Below are 18,412 nucleotides of genomic sequence, written 5' to 3' on the forward strand. Positions count from 1 at the left end.
TGGCAATGTTTAGTTACCTTCCATCACTGGATATATATACAGTGGGACCTCTGGTTACGTACAAAGTTCTTAACCCAAGGTACTATTTCTGGGTTAGCGGAGTCTGTAACCTGAAGCGTATGTAACCTGAAGCATCTGTAACCCGAGGTACCACTGTATAGGCAATTCAGTGACAGATCTGGGCATAAAAGAACAGTGTGCATGAAGCTAGGACAGGTACAATTGTAGTATAGAGGCTAGAGAGTTGGAATAGAATGCAGGAGGCCTTTGAATAGGCTAGCTAGCCCATGAAGCTCACCTTGGCCCATCATGACCCCTAAGTCTAACCTAAATAAAATGGGTGGGGGGAACCATAATTCCAACCCTGAACTCTTTGGAGTACCAGCAGGATGCAAATGAAATTTACCACCACATTTCTCGCCTGAAAAACATGGGCACAGGCATGGAAGAGACCTATTTTGCTATTGTGCTGCTCTTTTCCATCTTAAGTTACGTTGGAGCAAGATAATTTCTCAATGCATGTTGTTGCCACCCACCCTTTTAAAAGTCTGGGTGTTTAAAGAGTGTGGTTTCAGGGTTTTTGTAGGATAGCTTTTCAAAAGGAAACGGCAAAATAAGGAGTAACCATCCAAGTAGCCACACACAATGTATACATACAAGATTTGGATTATGAATTAATTCGGATTAGGGTAGATACTTCTACTTTATGTTTCCCAGTAATGAAATTTCTGAAATACAATGTGGGGGGTGGGGGGTGGGTGGGGTAGGGATGAAAGAAGGAGAAAGCCTTTCACACAGCAGTTTCAATATTAACATCCAGCTCGCCATAGACATGTCGGAGAGCATCGCAATTCAAACTTGCAATCAGCTTTCGGGGGCCGGACCGCTTTGGAACACATTTTTCTTCCCAGGTCAAGGTTGAATTCCTTGGAACTTCTCTGCAGCGAGAAAGAATAGTGTAAACATGGTGGTAGATGGGCCATAAATCTGAACTGTAATACATGAGTAAGTATCTTGGTGATAGAAAAGATAACCTATGTTTTAAAGAAATGACCTATCCCAAGAGGGGTTTTTTTTGTCCTAAAGGGGAGGGGATACATCAGAATACCCCTAGAAAATTCACAGCTGTCATTCAGAGGCAAAGTGGACAACTCAAAGAGAATTGTTTAAAGTTAACTGAGAGGCAGTGTGGTATGGTGATGAGAGTGTTGACACCAGGGTTCAGCCATCAAGCTTGTAGGGTCATTTTGGGCCAGTCCCTGTCCCTTAGCCGAACCTACCTCTCAGGGTTGTTTTGTGGATAAATGAAGATGGGGCAAATCCATTCCTTGAAGAAGAGTGTGCTATCTGTTATGTCACTTAATTATAAGCAATTCTGAAAAGGTGTTTTCTCTAACACTGACTCTGTGCTTTGGGAGGGGGGAAACCACCCTTCAAATATCTCAACCCTAGCAAGATGACAAAAAAATAACCTGGTCAGTATTACATAAAAGTGTCCCCCCAGAATATCATTTTGCAGCGAAAATAATAATATGTTATAGAAGACTAGAGGGTGCACTTCCAACAGGACATTGTCCGGAGATAATTTTTAAAAACCCTGCGATATATCCCAAAGGATTATTTTAATTTTAATTTTTTTGGCTAATGGAATAAAACTTCACTAATTCCATTTGCCCGGAGTAACCTTAGTGATGGATGATTCTCAGTAATGTGCTAAGCCATCAACATTGACTGGTCATTTATCATCTTCTATCCACAAAAACAAATGGGATTATTATTTAAATAATCTGCTACGATTTGTTTTCTCCAAGTATAACTTGAAGCTTCTATCCAAGCCAAATGAGAACTCAATCAGCACTATGTGTTATTATGCAAGCCCAAGAACCCCAGCTTTTAGAGTGGTACTTCTTTTTCTCAAAGGCAGCTTCTAGTTCTCTTGGTTTCAGAGAAGATTTTGAAATTGCCCAAATCCAGAAACCTACCGGAACTATTCATTTATTGTTAAAATAAAAATCTGATGAGTGCAAAAAACAAGACTTGCCCATCAAGTCCGTCAAATCACTATGAAAGAAAACCATCATAGCATTTATATAGCAGCCTTTATAGCAGTCAGACCACTTTATAAACATTGTTAGCAGCCTTCGCTTGTAAGGCAAATTAGTATGACTATCTTCATACTAAAGATGGTGGGGGAAAGACCAAGAGATACTAGTTTTCCAAGCGGCTTCATGAGTTAGGTTGCAATCCTAACCCCACTAACCTGGAACTAAGCCCTACTGAATTCAATAGGATTTATTTTTGAATTGACATGATCAGGATTGTGCTGTGCACTTCCTGGATCACAGTTCACACTTTTAGACTGCAAGCCTAACCACGTCTGCTCAGAAGTAAGATCTGTTGAATTCAATGGTGTTTACTCCCAGATAAATGCAGTTAGGATTGCAATCTTAGATTACCTCAGGGAGATACTATGACAGTGTTATGTTTTATATTGCACCAGCATGCATTGCGTCACTGTAAGTCAGGCATGTCCAAAGTCTGTTTCGGGGGCCTAATCCAGCCTGCCGGTCAGTTTAATCCGGCCCCTGGCAGTTTATTTCCTGTAGTAAAATCCCAAAAAAAGCTCAACAACTCTCTGGTCGGCCCTTTGGTAGGTCCTCACGCATGTTCACTTCATCAAATCAGGCCCTCTTTGAAAAACGTTTGGACCAACCTGCTGTAAGTGTTCATATTCCTGTGAAAACGCAGGTTGGGCAGCCAATGCTATAACCACAGATTTCTTACCTAAACAGCTTTGCGGTTGGTTTCAGTAGACCAGGCCCATCAAGACGGACCCAGACATCAGTGAGTTTCTGTTTCAGTGGGTTGGCAAATTCCACTATCACTGCCATTTCCTTGCCAACTACCTTTTCCCCAGGAACCTGTGGAAAGGATGCAAATCAAAAATCAGATGAACTTAAATATGTAAACAAGTATATATTAATGTATATTTAACATGAATGGTCGTTTGTGTTGCATTTGATCCAACCAAATGGCTCATTTTGGCTTTCATGAAAACGTCTATGTGGTAGAGGAGGAGGAGGAGGAAGATTGCTATTGGACTTCCAAGCACAGGATGATAACCCTTAGACCTCACCCTGGCAATACCTCCTGTGGTCTGGCGAGTCTTTTGTCTGACAGGGACAGAAGGAATTAGCACTTTTGAAATAAAAAGGGAAGAAAGAAAAATGCTGTCACGCTGCACAATGCATAATTCATGGCAACATCTGTGGTATGTCACATTTATCTTAGCACATGAGAATAAGTCAGTTCAGCCTATGCTTGTTACGGCTTTATGAATTATATTAAACCTTCATTTCTTCCACCCTGGTCTTTTTTCTCTTTCTTTTTTTTTAAAGAGAGGGATCATGTTCTCTCAGTTGAATCAGACGGCAAGCTGCTCCACGGAAGGAACCAATTTGAGTTTGTATTCAGAATTTCTTACCTCTCCTCCCCTCATACTCAGATACACATGATACTCTTTTGACAGAAACCAGGGGTGTCAGGTTTCTTTTCTCCGCTAACCATTGATTCCTTGCCCTCGTGCTTGAAGAAGACTTCCAGAAAGCAAAGGAAGTGCAGTAATGATGGGTAACAAAGCTGGCCAGGTAAGTCCAATGGTGTGTTTATTTGGATTTTGCTTTCCATTCAGCAAGTTTACTATTCCTACTTCACAGCAGAAGGGGAGACCTGAGCAATCTAGGAGGCTTAACCCAGGGAAGATGATATATGCTGTTCAACTTTGGCCATAAATAAATAAATAAATAAATAAATAAATAAATAAATAAATAAATAAATAAATAAATAAATAAATAAATAAAAGGATTATACATTTTTAAAATGTGGTTACTGAAGATACAAGCTCAAAAGCAAAGTTTATTTGACTTATTGGCTTCCTCTGCAAAATGCTCGGAAAAGACACACTATATCATTTGAGGACACTGCCAGTCAACATTTGTCCAGGCTAATTAAATACACAATGGCTGCGGCTGGAGGAGAGTTTTGAACCAACCTTGGTGTTTGATGAGAAGAAGCCCTTTCCCATCAAACTTCCAAGATTTGCTGAGCTTGTATTTGTGGAACATAGTGTGCTTCTTTTGGTGCATGCATACTTCTCATAGCCTGTACGACTGTTGCCTGAAAACGTGCTATAGTCACTCTGGCGTGCGCCCTCAAGCTACAGTTGAGGAACTTGTGTGTTTTTCCAGATGTTGCTGGAGGACCCCTCCCATTATTCCTGACTGTTGGCCATGCTGGCTGGGACTAAAGGGAGTCAACAACATCTGGAGGGTCCATAGGTTACCAAACCAAAGTATTGCCATGTATGAGGCCACCACTTTGCTGAAGTGGATCCAGGTCTGTTCAGTGCCTGGATGGGTGATTACCTGGTAACCACTTGGACCCCATCTTGGGTTCCATTATGCAAGCAAGACAGGATATGCAACCAAAATGAATAATATATTCCCTATCAGATTCTGGAGCTTCCTTAACCATCTCACTTTATCTTCTAGTACTGTATACCAAGCCTCAATGGGCAGATGAACCAAGACTCAGAATAAATCTGGAATCAGAACAGCAGCACTGGTCTCTTTGCTGGGGATGGGTGAATCTGTCAATTCTGATTTCTTCCAAGTTTCTCATTTTTTCCATTCTTAAAGTCAGTTATTCACATTGCCACATCAATTTCTGAATATATATTTTTTAAATAAGTCCTCATGAAAATCCACCGGCAGTTTCGTGCAAACCTCTCCAGATAGACACATATCCCCCCAAACATAATGCGTTTCTGTATGCTATTTTCACCAGTATATTTTCATGAAGACATTGTTGGGAATCTGCATACGTGCAGCTACACACACAGAGTCAATTAGAGTTTGGCCGACAGCCAGGGCAATGTGAAGGAGTAAGTCTGCCTGGTGATACAGAGGCATGGAGACAGCTCCATGATTGGTCAAGCTCTCTCACGGGAATAATGATTAATGGCCTACTAACTGGAATGTGTGTTAGTACAAGTTCGAGTTCAGGAGTTGTGAGTCGTGTATGAGAGAGCTAGCTAAAAATCTGTGTTCTGTTCTGTTCCTGTATATAGTCCACTGTATATAATAAACACCTAACTACAAGTTCCTGGTTCCTGCTTCGTCCATCCTGTCTGCAGCCAAGTTGCCAATTGCTTTCATGAACTCTGCGTTTACTCTGCTAGGTCTGGCTAAGGTCCTGCAACTACAGTGGTACCTCGGGTTACACATGCTTCAGGTTACATACGCTTCAGATTACACACTCAGCTAACCCAGAAATAGTGCTTCAGGTTAAGAACTTTGCTTCAGGATAAGAACAGAAATCGTGCTCCGGCGGCGCAACAGCAGCAGGAGGCCCCATTAGCTAAAGTGGTGCTTCAGGTTAAGTACGGACCTCCGGAACAAATTAAGTACTTAACCCGAGGTACCACTGTAGTCAGAAAGTTGCGAAACACCAATAGGTTTTGCCAATAGACTTTACCCAAGGATATGCATTTTTATACAGGTTAGTTGGCTGGAGGACTGCATTGCGAAATCTGGAGCATTTTGAAGGACAACTGTGTTTTGGGTTCATGTATTGTTTCAGAACTCCTGCCAACCTAGCAGTTTGAAAGCACGTCAAAGTGCAAGTAGATAAATAGGTACCACTCCAGTGGGAAGTTAAACGCCGTTTCTGTGGGCTGCTCTGGTTCACCAGAAGTGGCTTAGTCATGCTGGCCACATGACCCGGAAGCTGTACGCCAGCTCCCTTGGTCAATAAAGCAAGATGAGCGCCGCAACCCCAGAGTCAGTCACAACTGGACCTAATGGTCAGGGGTCCCTTTACCTTTACTTATTGTTTCAGAAAGCGCAAATTAGCTAGGTTGTCCTTTTAAAAATGTGTCCTGAATCAAATCGATGCCCGTCCTCCTCAACCTGCTGCCATCCCTGAAACTGACCTTAAGGAGCAGCTGGGGTATTTTCAACACAGTGCTCTTCTGCCTGGCCAGGATCTTCTCTGTTTCTTTGACGCGGGCTGTGACAAAGAAATGCAGGGAGGCTTGCTCCAGCAACTGGCTCATGTACTCGCTCGACTTGATTAGCACCTCGACAGTTTGAGCTGACAAGAGGAACAAACAAACAGAGAAAACACAACTGAAGCCTGAAAGCAATATAGTTGCCAGTTATTACTTCCAGTCCTGCTGATGTCGTATTACCCATAGGCCATCAGATGCAATAAAGATGCTGCTCACAGGGAGGGTCAAAGCTTTCAAAGGCACAAGGAAGCTTCCAGTTGTAGAACTGCTGGATTGTTTGCTGTGATCTAAACACAGCAGTGACATGGGGGGGGGGATACAATGTAAATTTAGATCATTTTTTAACCCATGAAAATAAATCCATTTCTGCAGCTAGGAGTGTCGGTAATAGGAAGTTAGCCCCTGACGCAGAAGGCATTTCATTGGAGAGGCACTTTCCCCTTGTGTAAGGATGGGTCAAACTGGCAATTTCGGTTTCTGTTCTCAAGTTCCGTTTTCCACATTTCCACACCAGTTTGCGATTTCCTTCCCTTTCCCTTTTTTAAAAAGGTCATCGTGAAAACCCATCAGCATTTTAGTGTGAGTTTCTTCCAATGGACACATTTTTCTATGCAATTTTGCCTAGTCTGCACATTTTTGAAAAGCAGCTTCTACTAATTTTTTAATTTTTTTGCTGTTTGCACTATACATGCATTTATGTGTACACTTTATCCCAGTACGTGAATTTTTGCACACACTGCTTGACCCAAGAACCGCACTGCAAAATTCTGAGAATCGCATGTTTTTGGTTTGCGTACTCTTTCCTAAAGTGTAAGTTAAGTAGTTTCACCCTTAAACGTGAACTTAATTGACTTTCTCCCCCATCCATACTCTTGTGAGGTTTGAATCCCTATAATAGAAGGGGTTTTTTTTTTTTGTTTTTAGACATGCGTCTCCTAGGATGATAATAGGATAGGATTTTTTTCCAGAGTTGCAGAGCTGGTCAGCAGCCACAAAGAGCAGAACTGTGCTTCTGACCTCTAGCTACATTTCCAGATGTAACAAAAATCCTAACCCTTCACACTGAGGCTGCCATGTGAAAAAGATGTGCTGATTCTCCCTCTTTGTTCCACCCACATCAAAATGGAGCCCCTGCTTTCATTCTTATCACTATTCCCAGGCAACCATCTGACCTAGATTTCCGAGACCTGTCAGGAGCTGTTTGATGTGGCCCCTCTGCTGCAAAGGAATTACACAATACCCCTCTAAGTCTTAACCTTAGATGAAACTTAGAAATAGTCATGTCTAACACTCCCTGCTTCCACCAAAAAAAAAGGGGGGGGAGGCATGAGCGAATCTTATATTTTCACACTATGGAAAAGATTGAGTGGGAGAAACATTTCAAGATAAAACCAACAGGGAGTCTCGTGAAACCTTGAAGATTAACAAAGTTATTGTGGCATAAGATTTTGTAGGCTACATATTATGCCAAAACAAATCTGTCCATTTTTAAGGTGGCTACTAGCCTCTTTTATTGTTTTTTGGCACAACAGACTCGGAAGAATAGACCTCTGGAAGTCTGAGAAGAAGATTGCAAACCTAACCATCCTAAGAAGTTGTTAAGTATAATTGATTTAATTCACAAAGAAAGAAAAGGTATGTGTATTAATGAAGGTTTAAAATGAAAAATGGCTAAATGTGTATTGCTAATATTGGGGTTCTTCCCACGATTGTTTTCTAATGGATTCTGAGCTCCTTAATGGGTTAATGAATAACTGTGGATAGTTTTCTATTATTCTAAACTGTTAGATCAGGTGACAAAGGTATTAAGTTGCAAATTCACCAACTTGAAAGGGTGGTGTTTGATAGTATTTCTCTGGGGACAGAGAATGTTGTTGTTGTTGTTTAGTCATTTAGTTGTGTCCGACTCTTCGTGACCCCATGGACCAGAGCACGCCAGGCACTTCTGTCTTCCACTGCCTCCCGCAGTTTGGTCAAATTCATGTTGGTAGCTTCGAGAACACTGTCCAACCATCTTGTCCTCTGTCGATCACTGCCTTGTTGTGGCAAAGGGGCTTGAATAACTCAGAGAAGCTATGAGCTATGCCATGCGGGGCCACCCAAGATGGACAGGTCATAGTGGAGAGTTTTGACTAAACGTGATCCACCTGGAGCAGGAACTGGCAAGCCACTCCAGTATCCCTGCCAAGAAAACTCCATGGACAAAGACAACAGGGACAGAGAATAAAAGGATGCAAATGAAGGGAGAATAAACAGCCAAAGGCCAATGGAGGCTGGAATGCAGGCTGTGGAAAGAGAGAGGGAGAGGGAAGGAAGGAGGGAGGGAGGGAGGGAGGGAGGGAGAGAGAGAGAGAGAGAGAGAGAGAGAGAGAGAGAGAGAACTTTGCTTATACAGTGGTACCTCACGTTACATACGCTTCAGGTTACAGACTCCGCTAACCCAGAAATAGTGCTTCAGGTTAAGAACTTTGCTTCAGGATGAGAACAGAAATCGTGCTCCAGCGGCGCAGCAGCAGCAGGAGGCCCCATTAGCTAAAGTGGTGCTTCAGGTTAAGAACAGTTTCAGGTTAAGAACAGACCTCCGGAACGAATTAAGTACTTAACCCGAGGTACCACTGTAGGTCTGTTTGGATTATTTTATATTTTCTAAGATGCCGAGCCTGTGCTAGACAGCACAAGACATTGTATGGATATTTTGTGATGTATCTTTGATGCTTATGTTTTGTTTTTTGAAGAGTTCTGCCAGTAAAAGTTTGAATATTATTTTTATGGAGCTGGAGAACGATTCAATCCCAAAAGGAGTCAGTTCTTATGCTTCCAGTTGCTTCAAACTGCACAATATTAATATCTGCAACAGAAGTATGCCATACTGAAGTGGCAGCAAATACAATACAGACCACATAGGACTGTACATGTAGAGGAGACTCGGAGTGTGACCAGGAAGTTGCTAGTTCTGCTTAGGACTGGGAAAGCAAAGCCAGGAGAGACAACAAGTGTCCTCAAATGGAGTGCCATTTCAGATAATAATAATAATAATAATAATAATAATAATAATAATAATAATAATAATAATAATAATAATAATTTATTTATACCCCGCCCATCTAGCTGGGTTTCCCCAGCCACTCTGGGCGGCTTCCAACAGAATATTAAAATACAATAACCTATTAAACATTAAAAGCTTCCCTAAACAGAACTGCCTTCAGATGTCTTCTAACAGTCTGGTAGTTGTTTTTCTCTTTGACATCTGGTGGGAGGGCATTCCACAGGGCGGGCGCCACAACCGAGAAGACCCTCTGCCTGGTTCCCTGTAACTTGACTTCTCGCAGCGAGGGAACCGCCAGAAGGCCCTGTCTGAGACTGGCCAAAGAGCTTCCATTGAGAGAGGGGCAAGATTCTTAGCAACTTTTAAAGGGCTGCTTTCAGTGGTAATTTTTTTAAAACAGCCATATATTTTTAAAGAATAATTGTTAGGTTTTCTTCTGTGTTTTATATATCTCACAATAGCTAACAATCATATTGATACTGGTCAAAGAGTCACTTTTAACCCAGGGAAACCTCAAACTCCACAAGGCCATTTCATAACGTACAGTCTGAGAGTTGCCAGAAAAAAACATAGGCATTCCTGACAAAGACTCCCTTGTGGGGAAACAAAGTGAATGACCTCCCCCCCTTCTCTCCTGAGCAGTGCCTGTGTGCCTACTGTCCTTTAAAAAGCTAAATTTAGCTGAACAGAACTGATAGCCCCTTTGAAGACATTTGAAGTATTCAGATTCTTAAACTTGATTTCCACCTACACAATGCCTTTCATCATGATTTGGAAGACCATGTGCGCAGTTTCTGTTTGAAAACGTGCTTTGCTCCTTTCTTTCCATAACAGCACTTATCATCGTGTGTGTGTGTGTGTGTGTGTGTGTGTGACTGTACCCAAATGCACATAGATCACTGTAGGGTTCCTCTTCATTTGTACCTTATCAAAAAGTCTGGCCAACATGTAACAAGACGGGTTGTTCAACTCTGCCTTCCATGCATAGGCTATGCATGTGGGTAAGTTGTAGGAGCAATCCAAGCCATTGGCTTTCAGGAACCTCTGCCTCTATGCAAAGAAATGTTTTGTGTGAACTGATACCTATTGTCAGGGACCATGCTGAGGAGGAATTGCACTGAGGAATAATGGTGGGAGCCGCCCTTCCCCCTGACCCTGAATCTTCCCAGGAGCAGGAGGACAGTATAGATTTGGAACAGTGGTTTGCAAAGGGGCATAGTTCAGAAGGCAGAAGCTGGGAAATACTGGATGGGGAACAGTTAGGAGAAGAAACACGGGAAGAGAGTGGGTTAACAGATTCACAGTCTCTGGACAGCATTCCTCCCCCCCCCTCACAATCCCCAAGGACACAGAGAGCTCAGAGAATGTCAGAACAGAAAGCGCAGAAGCTACAAACTCAGATTACAAAATGCAGGAGTGACGCAGATTAATAGGGATGGAGGGGGGGTAAGCCTTAATTGGGAGCACCGCCATTCTAGGGAGACGCTTTCTTTTGTCTCTCACTGTGATTATTAAAGAAACTAACTGGTAACACTTTCCTTTCGTTTGATCTGCTTATTTACTGCCACAGAGGAGGAAGCCGATCCCCCAAAGCCTGACACCTCTGCAAGGCCTTGTGGATGTGAGTACATCCAACCCATGTGATTTCATCATGATTTTAAGGCTCACTCCCTCAACCCATTCAGAGGTGCACAACTCTGGGGACATCCCCACAATAGCCTGCAATCCCCAGTGTCTTTGCTACTTTTCAAAATAATAATAATAATAATAATAATAATAATAATAATAATAATAATATTGCAGCAGGTCCCCCATAGGTCACCACAGAGGCACTCCACTACATCAGAAGGCAGAAGGCAAACTTAGATGTAGGTTAGCACTGACGTGCATCAGGTTTTTTTAATGTATTAAAAAACTGGGAATCGTGGCATGGAGGAGAGAACACAGAGTGGAAACCCAGCTGCCTTAGCTGCCATGATCCAGGAGAAGTGGCGGTAGCCGAACTGAGGAGGAGGAGGGCAGAAGACACAGAGAGATGCAGGCAGCATAAAACCTGGAATGAATGGACCTGCAGCTTCTGCCTGTGTCTGGAAGTGGCAGTGGGATGCTTGGCTCCAGTAGTGGCTGTAAGAATCCTCCTCCCTGCTGCTGCAGCCAATCACCCCAACACTGCTTCCAGAGAAAGACGGAGGCAGATCCATTCTAGCCTTTTTTTTCTGCCTGCATCTGTCTCGGTCTCGTGGCTCTGTCTCCATCTGAGCTCCACCTTCCGTGGAGAAAGATCTGTCTGGGTGAGAGGCTGCTTTTGTGGCAGGAAGATGAAGAAACCTTAAACTGTTTGGGTCAGTTTGGATCAGCTCATTAACTGATTAAAGATTAAAGCGGCTGAGTTTGTTGTTTGAGGAATAAAAATAATGTCCCTTGTGTACAAGTATGTAGGGTGCACACGCTAATGAAATGTGCTGTTCATGCCTATGGCAGGTCAGGCTGCATGACACATACAGTTCTATTCTTCAATGCGTTACTATTACTCCTTGCCTGCCTTGTACCAGCATCTGAGGCACTCTGTCTAATGGTAGGGCTGGCCTTATACCAGATGAAGACTGTTCCATTCTAACTGGCTTTTGTGTAATTCTGTCTCTACTGTTTGCTGCTGCTTCCCTTCTGTTGCTGCTAATCCTGAGCTTTTTAAAACCCTTTAATTAAATTGAATTTTTACATGTTGTCAATATATTAAGTATTTCATTATACAGAGCATACGTATTATATTACAGTTGCTGTAAGATGCTTTGAACATTTTAAATACATAAAACATTTTCCTTTGGTTTCTTGCATCATGTTCTACTGTGAGCCTTGAAAAAAGGGGTGGAGCTATATGTTTTAATTAATGACACACCATTAAAATGCAGAAACATATTCTTGCCTTACCTTTCATGGGTTCCAGTTTCACATCAAAACTGTGGTTCTTGAATTCAGCCTTTGGGACTCCAGTATAGAACACAATGTTGCCAGAAAGGTAAGATGTAGCAGTGTACAGATTTGGGGTGTTGTTTCGAAAAGTAATGTTAACAGTGATGTCACTGCCAATTGTTGAGTCTTCCACTGAAAAGTCCATGTCAACCTCCGCGGTAGACACAACATCCTGGGTGTGAGATTTTTTAACACCATACATCAGGGCAGTCTCCAGGGCCAGTCGTTCTTCATCTGTGCCTGCAAAACAAATGGAAAATAGGTTTTTTTAAAAAACATGTGAATCACTGGTCATGTTCCCACATCATGCTCAACCATGAGCAATAAAGAACCACAGTGAACTCATGTGCTCTCCTTCTCCCTGGGAGAAGTGTTTCTCTTTCCTTTAACCGCAGTTTGCCGTGCCATTTGGTATGGTAAACTGTGGTTAGCACTAAACTCGAGTTAATTATAAACAAGCCCAACTTCAAATTATAGTTTCTGAAGCTGGCTTGTTGAAACGAAACTTAGTTCAGTTTAGCTACAGTTACAGATCCAGACGATGTGGCGAACTATGGTTAACTAAAAATGGCAGCCAACGTTCTCAAACTCCTCTTATCACTCAAAGCATATTTATATGGTCTACAAAATCTAAGGATGAAAAATGCCAGAGGCAATGGAGAAAGAAGAGGGAGAGACATGAGGATAATAGGAGATAGATATGTTGAAGTACAGTGATATAAATATAGTTTTTTAAAGTTAGGATCAAAGACTTAAAGTGAAGATTCACAGAAGAGCTAGGCACCATGTAAGTGGGTTAGAAAGGGGTTTTAAGCAAAAAGGGGCATCAAACTCAGCTGTTGGTGGGCCATAGGCTAAATCTGGCCCTTGCTGGAAGAAACATACCTGACAGTTGTTCAGGTGCCTCATCAGAGTCAGCAGCGTCTTAGCATGTCAGACTAAATATTGGGAGTTCCAGGTTCAAATCACTAGGTCTCTTTGGGCCAGTTCTGGTGTCTCAGCAGGCTCAGAAAATTATAAGCCTGCTAAGATATGAACTAGCCTTGTGGGTGTGCATGCCATCCCTCTGTTCTTTTCTTTGCATGAGCATGCAAACAAACCAACAAACCAACAAACCAACAAACAAACCTGGAACTCTCCAATTAGCAATAGTTTCCTGTTTCATTGTACCTGGAAACTGTAGTTAACAACTTTGGACTATCAAGGCAGCTTCTGAACCACAGCTTTCTGGTTCAGATTAATCAGATGAACTCGCTAGTTGAAGAGTTCCTTGTTTATTTGCTCTTGGCAAAAGAGGAGCTCAAGGGCTGGATGAACACCCATAAGACTTGCTCATATCCCAGCTTATTAAGCTGTGGTGCTATTGTCCGAATGTAATCACTGAGGAAAGTTGCTTTGAAGGGACAATAGGTGGCGGGGGGGAGGGGGGAGTTGCTTTGTGGATCTGTGGACTGATATAAATGAAACTTCATTCAGGTAATTATTGAGTTTTGCCGTGAAATTACCTTCTTTGAATTTGTAGAGCTCAGTAATGTCCCTCACTTTATCCCCGCCCTCTTCTTTGGTCACGATTAATTTCCCAATTTGGGTCTTGTCAACATGTTGAACCACCTTAGTTCCATTTTTCATTGCTTTTGAGTATACAACATCACTGTTCACCTAAAAACGAAGCAAAGGCAGAGCGTGAAGCCATCTGCTGGCTATCTCATGAGTCAGTTGATCATTAATTCCCAAACTATGGGCCATTAAAGAACAACAACTGTGCCACAGGAAATAGATTGATTACAAATGTATAAAGACTTCCATGAGCCCAAAGCATAAATTTGCAGGGGAGGCTGCCTGATGGGTCACTTCATGAATCGCTTCTATGATCTTGCCTCCATCTTGCTTTCTCCCCTTATTCCCATTCCCATTTTCACTTTCTCATGCTGCTTCACTTCATTACCTTTTCCCCACTCCAGCCATCATGCCTTCTGCTCATCTAGCATGCCACAAGGAAACTTGCCGTTCCATGTGAGCTAATTCAGTCTTTTCTCATCCTTCAAATCCTTTTCAATAACCTTTCTTTTACTAAGCTCTGGCTTTCATTATAGCCTTTCATTTTCTGCTGCCAAGCTTCTCTTGTCCTATATGAGGTCTTCTCCACCACTCTGTTCTTTGTGCTGACTATCTTGATAAAGACTATTAAATGCCATTAAGGGCATTAAGATCAAGATGGTTAGTCTTTCCATGGCCTAATGATTATCAGTTGGTGATGATGCAGAGGCAAACTTTTTCATTGGTGGCATGCGTGTTAAGGAACATACAGTGGCAAAGCTTCATGTTCCAGCACCGGGGGGCGGAGAGCAAGCGTGGGTGTGGCTGGTGTGCACCCTGGGGGCGTGGTGTCCCATCCACATGGGTGTGGCTGCATCCTGAGGGCATGTCCTGTGTCCTGGGGGCATGGCGCCCAGCACGGGTGGGGGGGCAGCTGCGATGGCACCCCACTGGGATTGCGCTGCCAGGGGTGGTGTGCTCCCCCCGCACTCTTCTTCCTCCGCCACTGGGAACATACTCCCTGGTGAAATCCAAGAGGTTTCATCTGTATTGGCATTCTGCCGTCTTTTATAGATTCACCTGCTTACACAGACATTCCCATGATTTCTCAATGTGAGTTGCCTGTGTTAACTACGGTGTTGTTTTACAGTGGTACCTCGGGTTACGAACTTAGTTTGTTTCGAAGGTCCGTTCTTAACCTGAGGTGCACTTTCGCTAATGGGGCCTCCTGCTGCCGCTGCACAGCCGGTGCATGATTTCCGTTCTCATCCTGGGGCAAAGTTCTCAACCCGAGGTACTACTTCCAGGTTAGCGGAGTTTGTAACCCTAAGTGTTTGTAACCTGAAGCATTTGTAACCTGAGGTACCACTGAAATGGGATTGTTTTATCGCAGATGTTTATATTATCATCTTAGTGTTAGTGTAGTAGGTTTTTATACTTTGTAAACCGCTTAGAAGCCTATTTTGGCATTAAGTGGTCTATAAATAACAAACAAAGATAATTGAAGTGGATGCTTAACTTGACTTTACATCTTGGAGTCTCCATCATATTTCTCACTGAGATGATGTAAAGAAGAATACGGATGCATACCTCTGCAAAAACGAAAGGTGAATCAAACTGGAAGCAGACGTGGCCATGCTTAATGGCTTGAACAGAAGCTGGACCACACCGATACATGCCTGAATGTGGAGAACCAAAAGGGGGAACATGTATTGAGTCTCCCGCTGTGCCACCTGAACCCTTCCACTCCTGCTTGCAAAATTACTTCTGATGTCAGATCTTTCCATACTTTCTGCCCTGATCAGCTGTCAGCCAGAGACCATTATGAAAGCCAAGTTACCAAAAGATTATATAATGCAACTTTGCCTCTCCTAGATAAAACCCTCTTTAGATAAAACAAAACCCTCCAAGGCCTCTCGGAATAATCTCAAACTGGTCATCCCAAAATGCACAGAAGCCCAAAGCATATTTTTTTTTTTAAAGTAGATGTTGCTGTTAACAATAGTTAATACATTGCCACAGAATTTGCTGTGCCCTTTACGATCACCAGCACAGAAGGAGCTAGGGATGTTTCCCAGGATCAAGCGTATAATTTACGGCTTTCCCATATGCTCCCTAATGAATGCTGTCAGACTGGGGCAGGTTGAAGCAGATCCCGTATGTTTTGACGGCAAGCTCTGGCTGCTCAGAAATCGTGGCTCTGGTCTCTGAACTGCCTGGACCAAATGCTTACAGTGCAACCAGTATTCCACTACTAAGCCATGAAAACAGATCAGGGCTTTCTATTTCAGGAGTGTACCTCTGAATACTGGCCACTGGGGACAAACAATATAGAAAGGCTATAATGTTTTTGTCTTTCTTGTGGCCTTCCCAGAGGCATTTGGGTGGTCACTGTTAAAGAATGCTGGACTCAGTGGACCTTTGATCTATTTCAGCAGCATTTGTCTTAGGTTGCTTTTCTTAGGAACTCACTTGACAAATTTCCGATTCTGAAATGGATGATACTGCATTACCAATTATCCCTGCTGACAGTGAAGGTGGGAGTTATTTTGGAGTCCAAATGGTCTAATTGTCTAACCGTTAGTGGCCAGCCAGTCTTGTTTTGTCTTGATTCTGCGACCAAAATGCTCCTGAGATTTAAAAGATTTGATTCCAGTATAATCCAGATAGTCTAGTCCAGGCAACTACAATTCCCATCATCCCTGACCGCTGGTCCTGTTAGCTAGGGATGATGGGAGTTGTAGTCCCAAAACATCTGGAGGGCCGAGTTTGGGGATGCCTGGTCTAGTCCTCTGTCTCATCTCTGAAGATGCTCTTAATATTCCCCTGGCTTTCTTGAATATAGATGCTACTCAGTCTGCTGCTGTCATACTAGCGATGTATACAAAGATGAAATACTCTTCAAAAAGGTCATTCAGTAATTCCTCTTTTATACCTTCATAGAGAGTTATATAAGCCACACTGGCTATTGTGTTCCATGGAATTTTATTCTTAGGATGTTGTAGGCCCTTCACCCTGCCTAGCTAAGGGTCATTCCATCGCCCTTTAAGAACTCTTAACAACTTTTGTGGTAACTAGTCAACCTTTCTCTGAAAGGCGAAAAAGAGAAACTCTGTCCCTTCCAAGCCGATTTTCCTTAGCACGTGAAATGGAAATGTCCCATTATATTTCTACGTTTGAATCAGATATTGGTTGAGGTTTTTTCATTCCTTCTGTCTAATGTGAACCTACCATCATGCAGTGTGGCAAAGGGACGAGGACAGTGCTGTGGTCTAAACCACTGAGCCTCTTGGGCTTGCCGATCAGAAGGTCGGCGGTTCAAATCCCCACGATGGCGTAAGCTCCCATTTCTCTGTCCCAGCTCTGGCCAACCTAGCAGTTCGAAAGTACACCAGTGCAAGTAGATAAATAGGTACTGCTGTGGTGGGAAGGTAGATGGCATTTCTGTGCACTCCGGCTTCTGTCACGGTGTTCTGTTGTGCCAGAAGCAGTTTAGTCATGCTGGCCACATGACCCGGAAAGCCGTCTGAGGACAAACACTGGCTCCCTCAGCCTGAAAGCGAGATGAGTGCTGCAACCCCATAGTTACCTTTGACTGGACTTAACCATCCAGGGGGCCTTTACCTTTACCTTGCAGTGTGGCAAGGAAGAAATATGCTTACCATCACTGTTTTCTTGAGGGGTGCTGTCCACAGCTTGCCAGCCTCCAAAACCTACAGGGAGGTCTGGTCTGGTCATCCAAGCCTCATTCCAGCAATGGTAGTTCCTTTAGAGAAGAAAAGAATAACGTTCACATATTAAACATTACCAAACCTAAGGGGCATCATTATTATGTCTGTTCCGTTAATGGACATTTAATGGAAATAATTGAATCCTAGAACTGGCTGGCTAGTTCTAAATAATGCATAAACTCAGTGGCTTAAAGCACCCTCACACAGTCTCTTTCTCTGACAGGCACAGCTATTGCTTGCACACTCTGCAGCTGCTAGAGGGAGTGGCACCAGTTGGTAATCCACTACTTGAATGAGATTCTGGAGCTGACCTCCATGCAACTGCTAATAAAAAATAGCAGTATTGAGTATTGAAAGCCTTTCTTTGGAGCAGTCACCAGCAAGAGCAGCTGGGCCTAGGAACTTTCAGAGCTGAGGGTGGCTGCCCTGTGTGGTGAGCTAGCTCAGAACACCTTCTCAGCAGTGACATACAGTGGCACCTCAGGTTACATACGCTTCAGGTTACATACGCTTCAGGTTACATACTCCGCTAATCCAGAAATAGTACCTCGGGTTAAGAACTTTACCTCAGGATGAGAACAGAAATCGTGCTCCGGTGGCGCAGCAGCAGTGGGAGGCCCCATTAGCTAAAGTGGTGCTTCAGGTTAAGAACAGTTTCAGCTTAAGAATGGACCTCCGAAACGAATTAAATACTTAACCCGAGGTACTACTGTATACCGTAGATTACGGCGTATTAGGCGACTGGGCGTATAAGACGACCCCCCCAACTTTTGCTGTTAAATTATAGCGTTTGGCCGCCCGCTAAGAACCGCCAGGGGCAGAGCGCGCACCCCTCCGCTGCCTCTGCCGTTGCAGCAGCAGCAGCCCGAGGCGAGGCGTTTGGTGGGTGGAACTCCCTCCCTCCCGGCTCCCTCCTTCCGGGAATCCGGCAGTCCCCATGGTGGCAGGGCGGGTGAGCCCTGGCCGAAGCCGCGCACCACCTCGCGGTTGCTGCTGCTTCGGGAGGCGGCATGGGATGGAGGTGGGGGGGTGGCTTTTACCACCCTTCTGCCCGTTGCC

The 18,412-nt window shown here is 43.5% G+C and overlaps 1 protein-coding gene across 1 annotated transcript in view; it reads right to left on the reverse strand.

Moving 5' to 3' along the window:
- Window positions 1–234: 234 nt before the first annotated feature.
- F13A1 (coagulation factor XIII A chain) overlaps window positions 235–18,412 on the reverse strand; it is a 74,013-nt gene continuing 55,835 nt past the window's right edge. Inside the window, exons 9-15 of the mRNA XM_081206346.1 lie at window positions 17,285–17,388; window positions 15,213–15,301; window positions 13,592–13,745; window positions 12,045–12,326; window positions 5,993–6,153; window positions 2,785–2,921; window positions 235–938 (exon numbers count right to left, since the gene is read on the reverse strand). Coding sequence (XP_081062472.1) covers window positions 791–938; window positions 2,785–2,921; window positions 5,993–6,153; window positions 12,045–12,326; window positions 13,592–13,745; window positions 15,213–15,301; window positions 17,285–17,388 — 1,075 coding nt within the window. The 3' untranslated portion in view covers window positions 235–790. The remainder of the gene's footprint in view (window positions 939–2,784; window positions 2,922–5,992; window positions 6,154–12,044; window positions 12,327–13,591; window positions 13,746–15,212; window positions 15,302–17,284; window positions 17,389–18,412) is intronic.

The sequence above is a fragment of the Podarcis bocagei genome (genome assembly GCF_964188305.1).
Source record: "Podarcis bocagei genome assembly, chromosome: 8".
Taxonomy (NCBI): domain Eukaryota; kingdom Metazoa; phylum Chordata; class Lepidosauria; order Squamata; family Lacertidae; genus Podarcis; species Podarcis bocagei.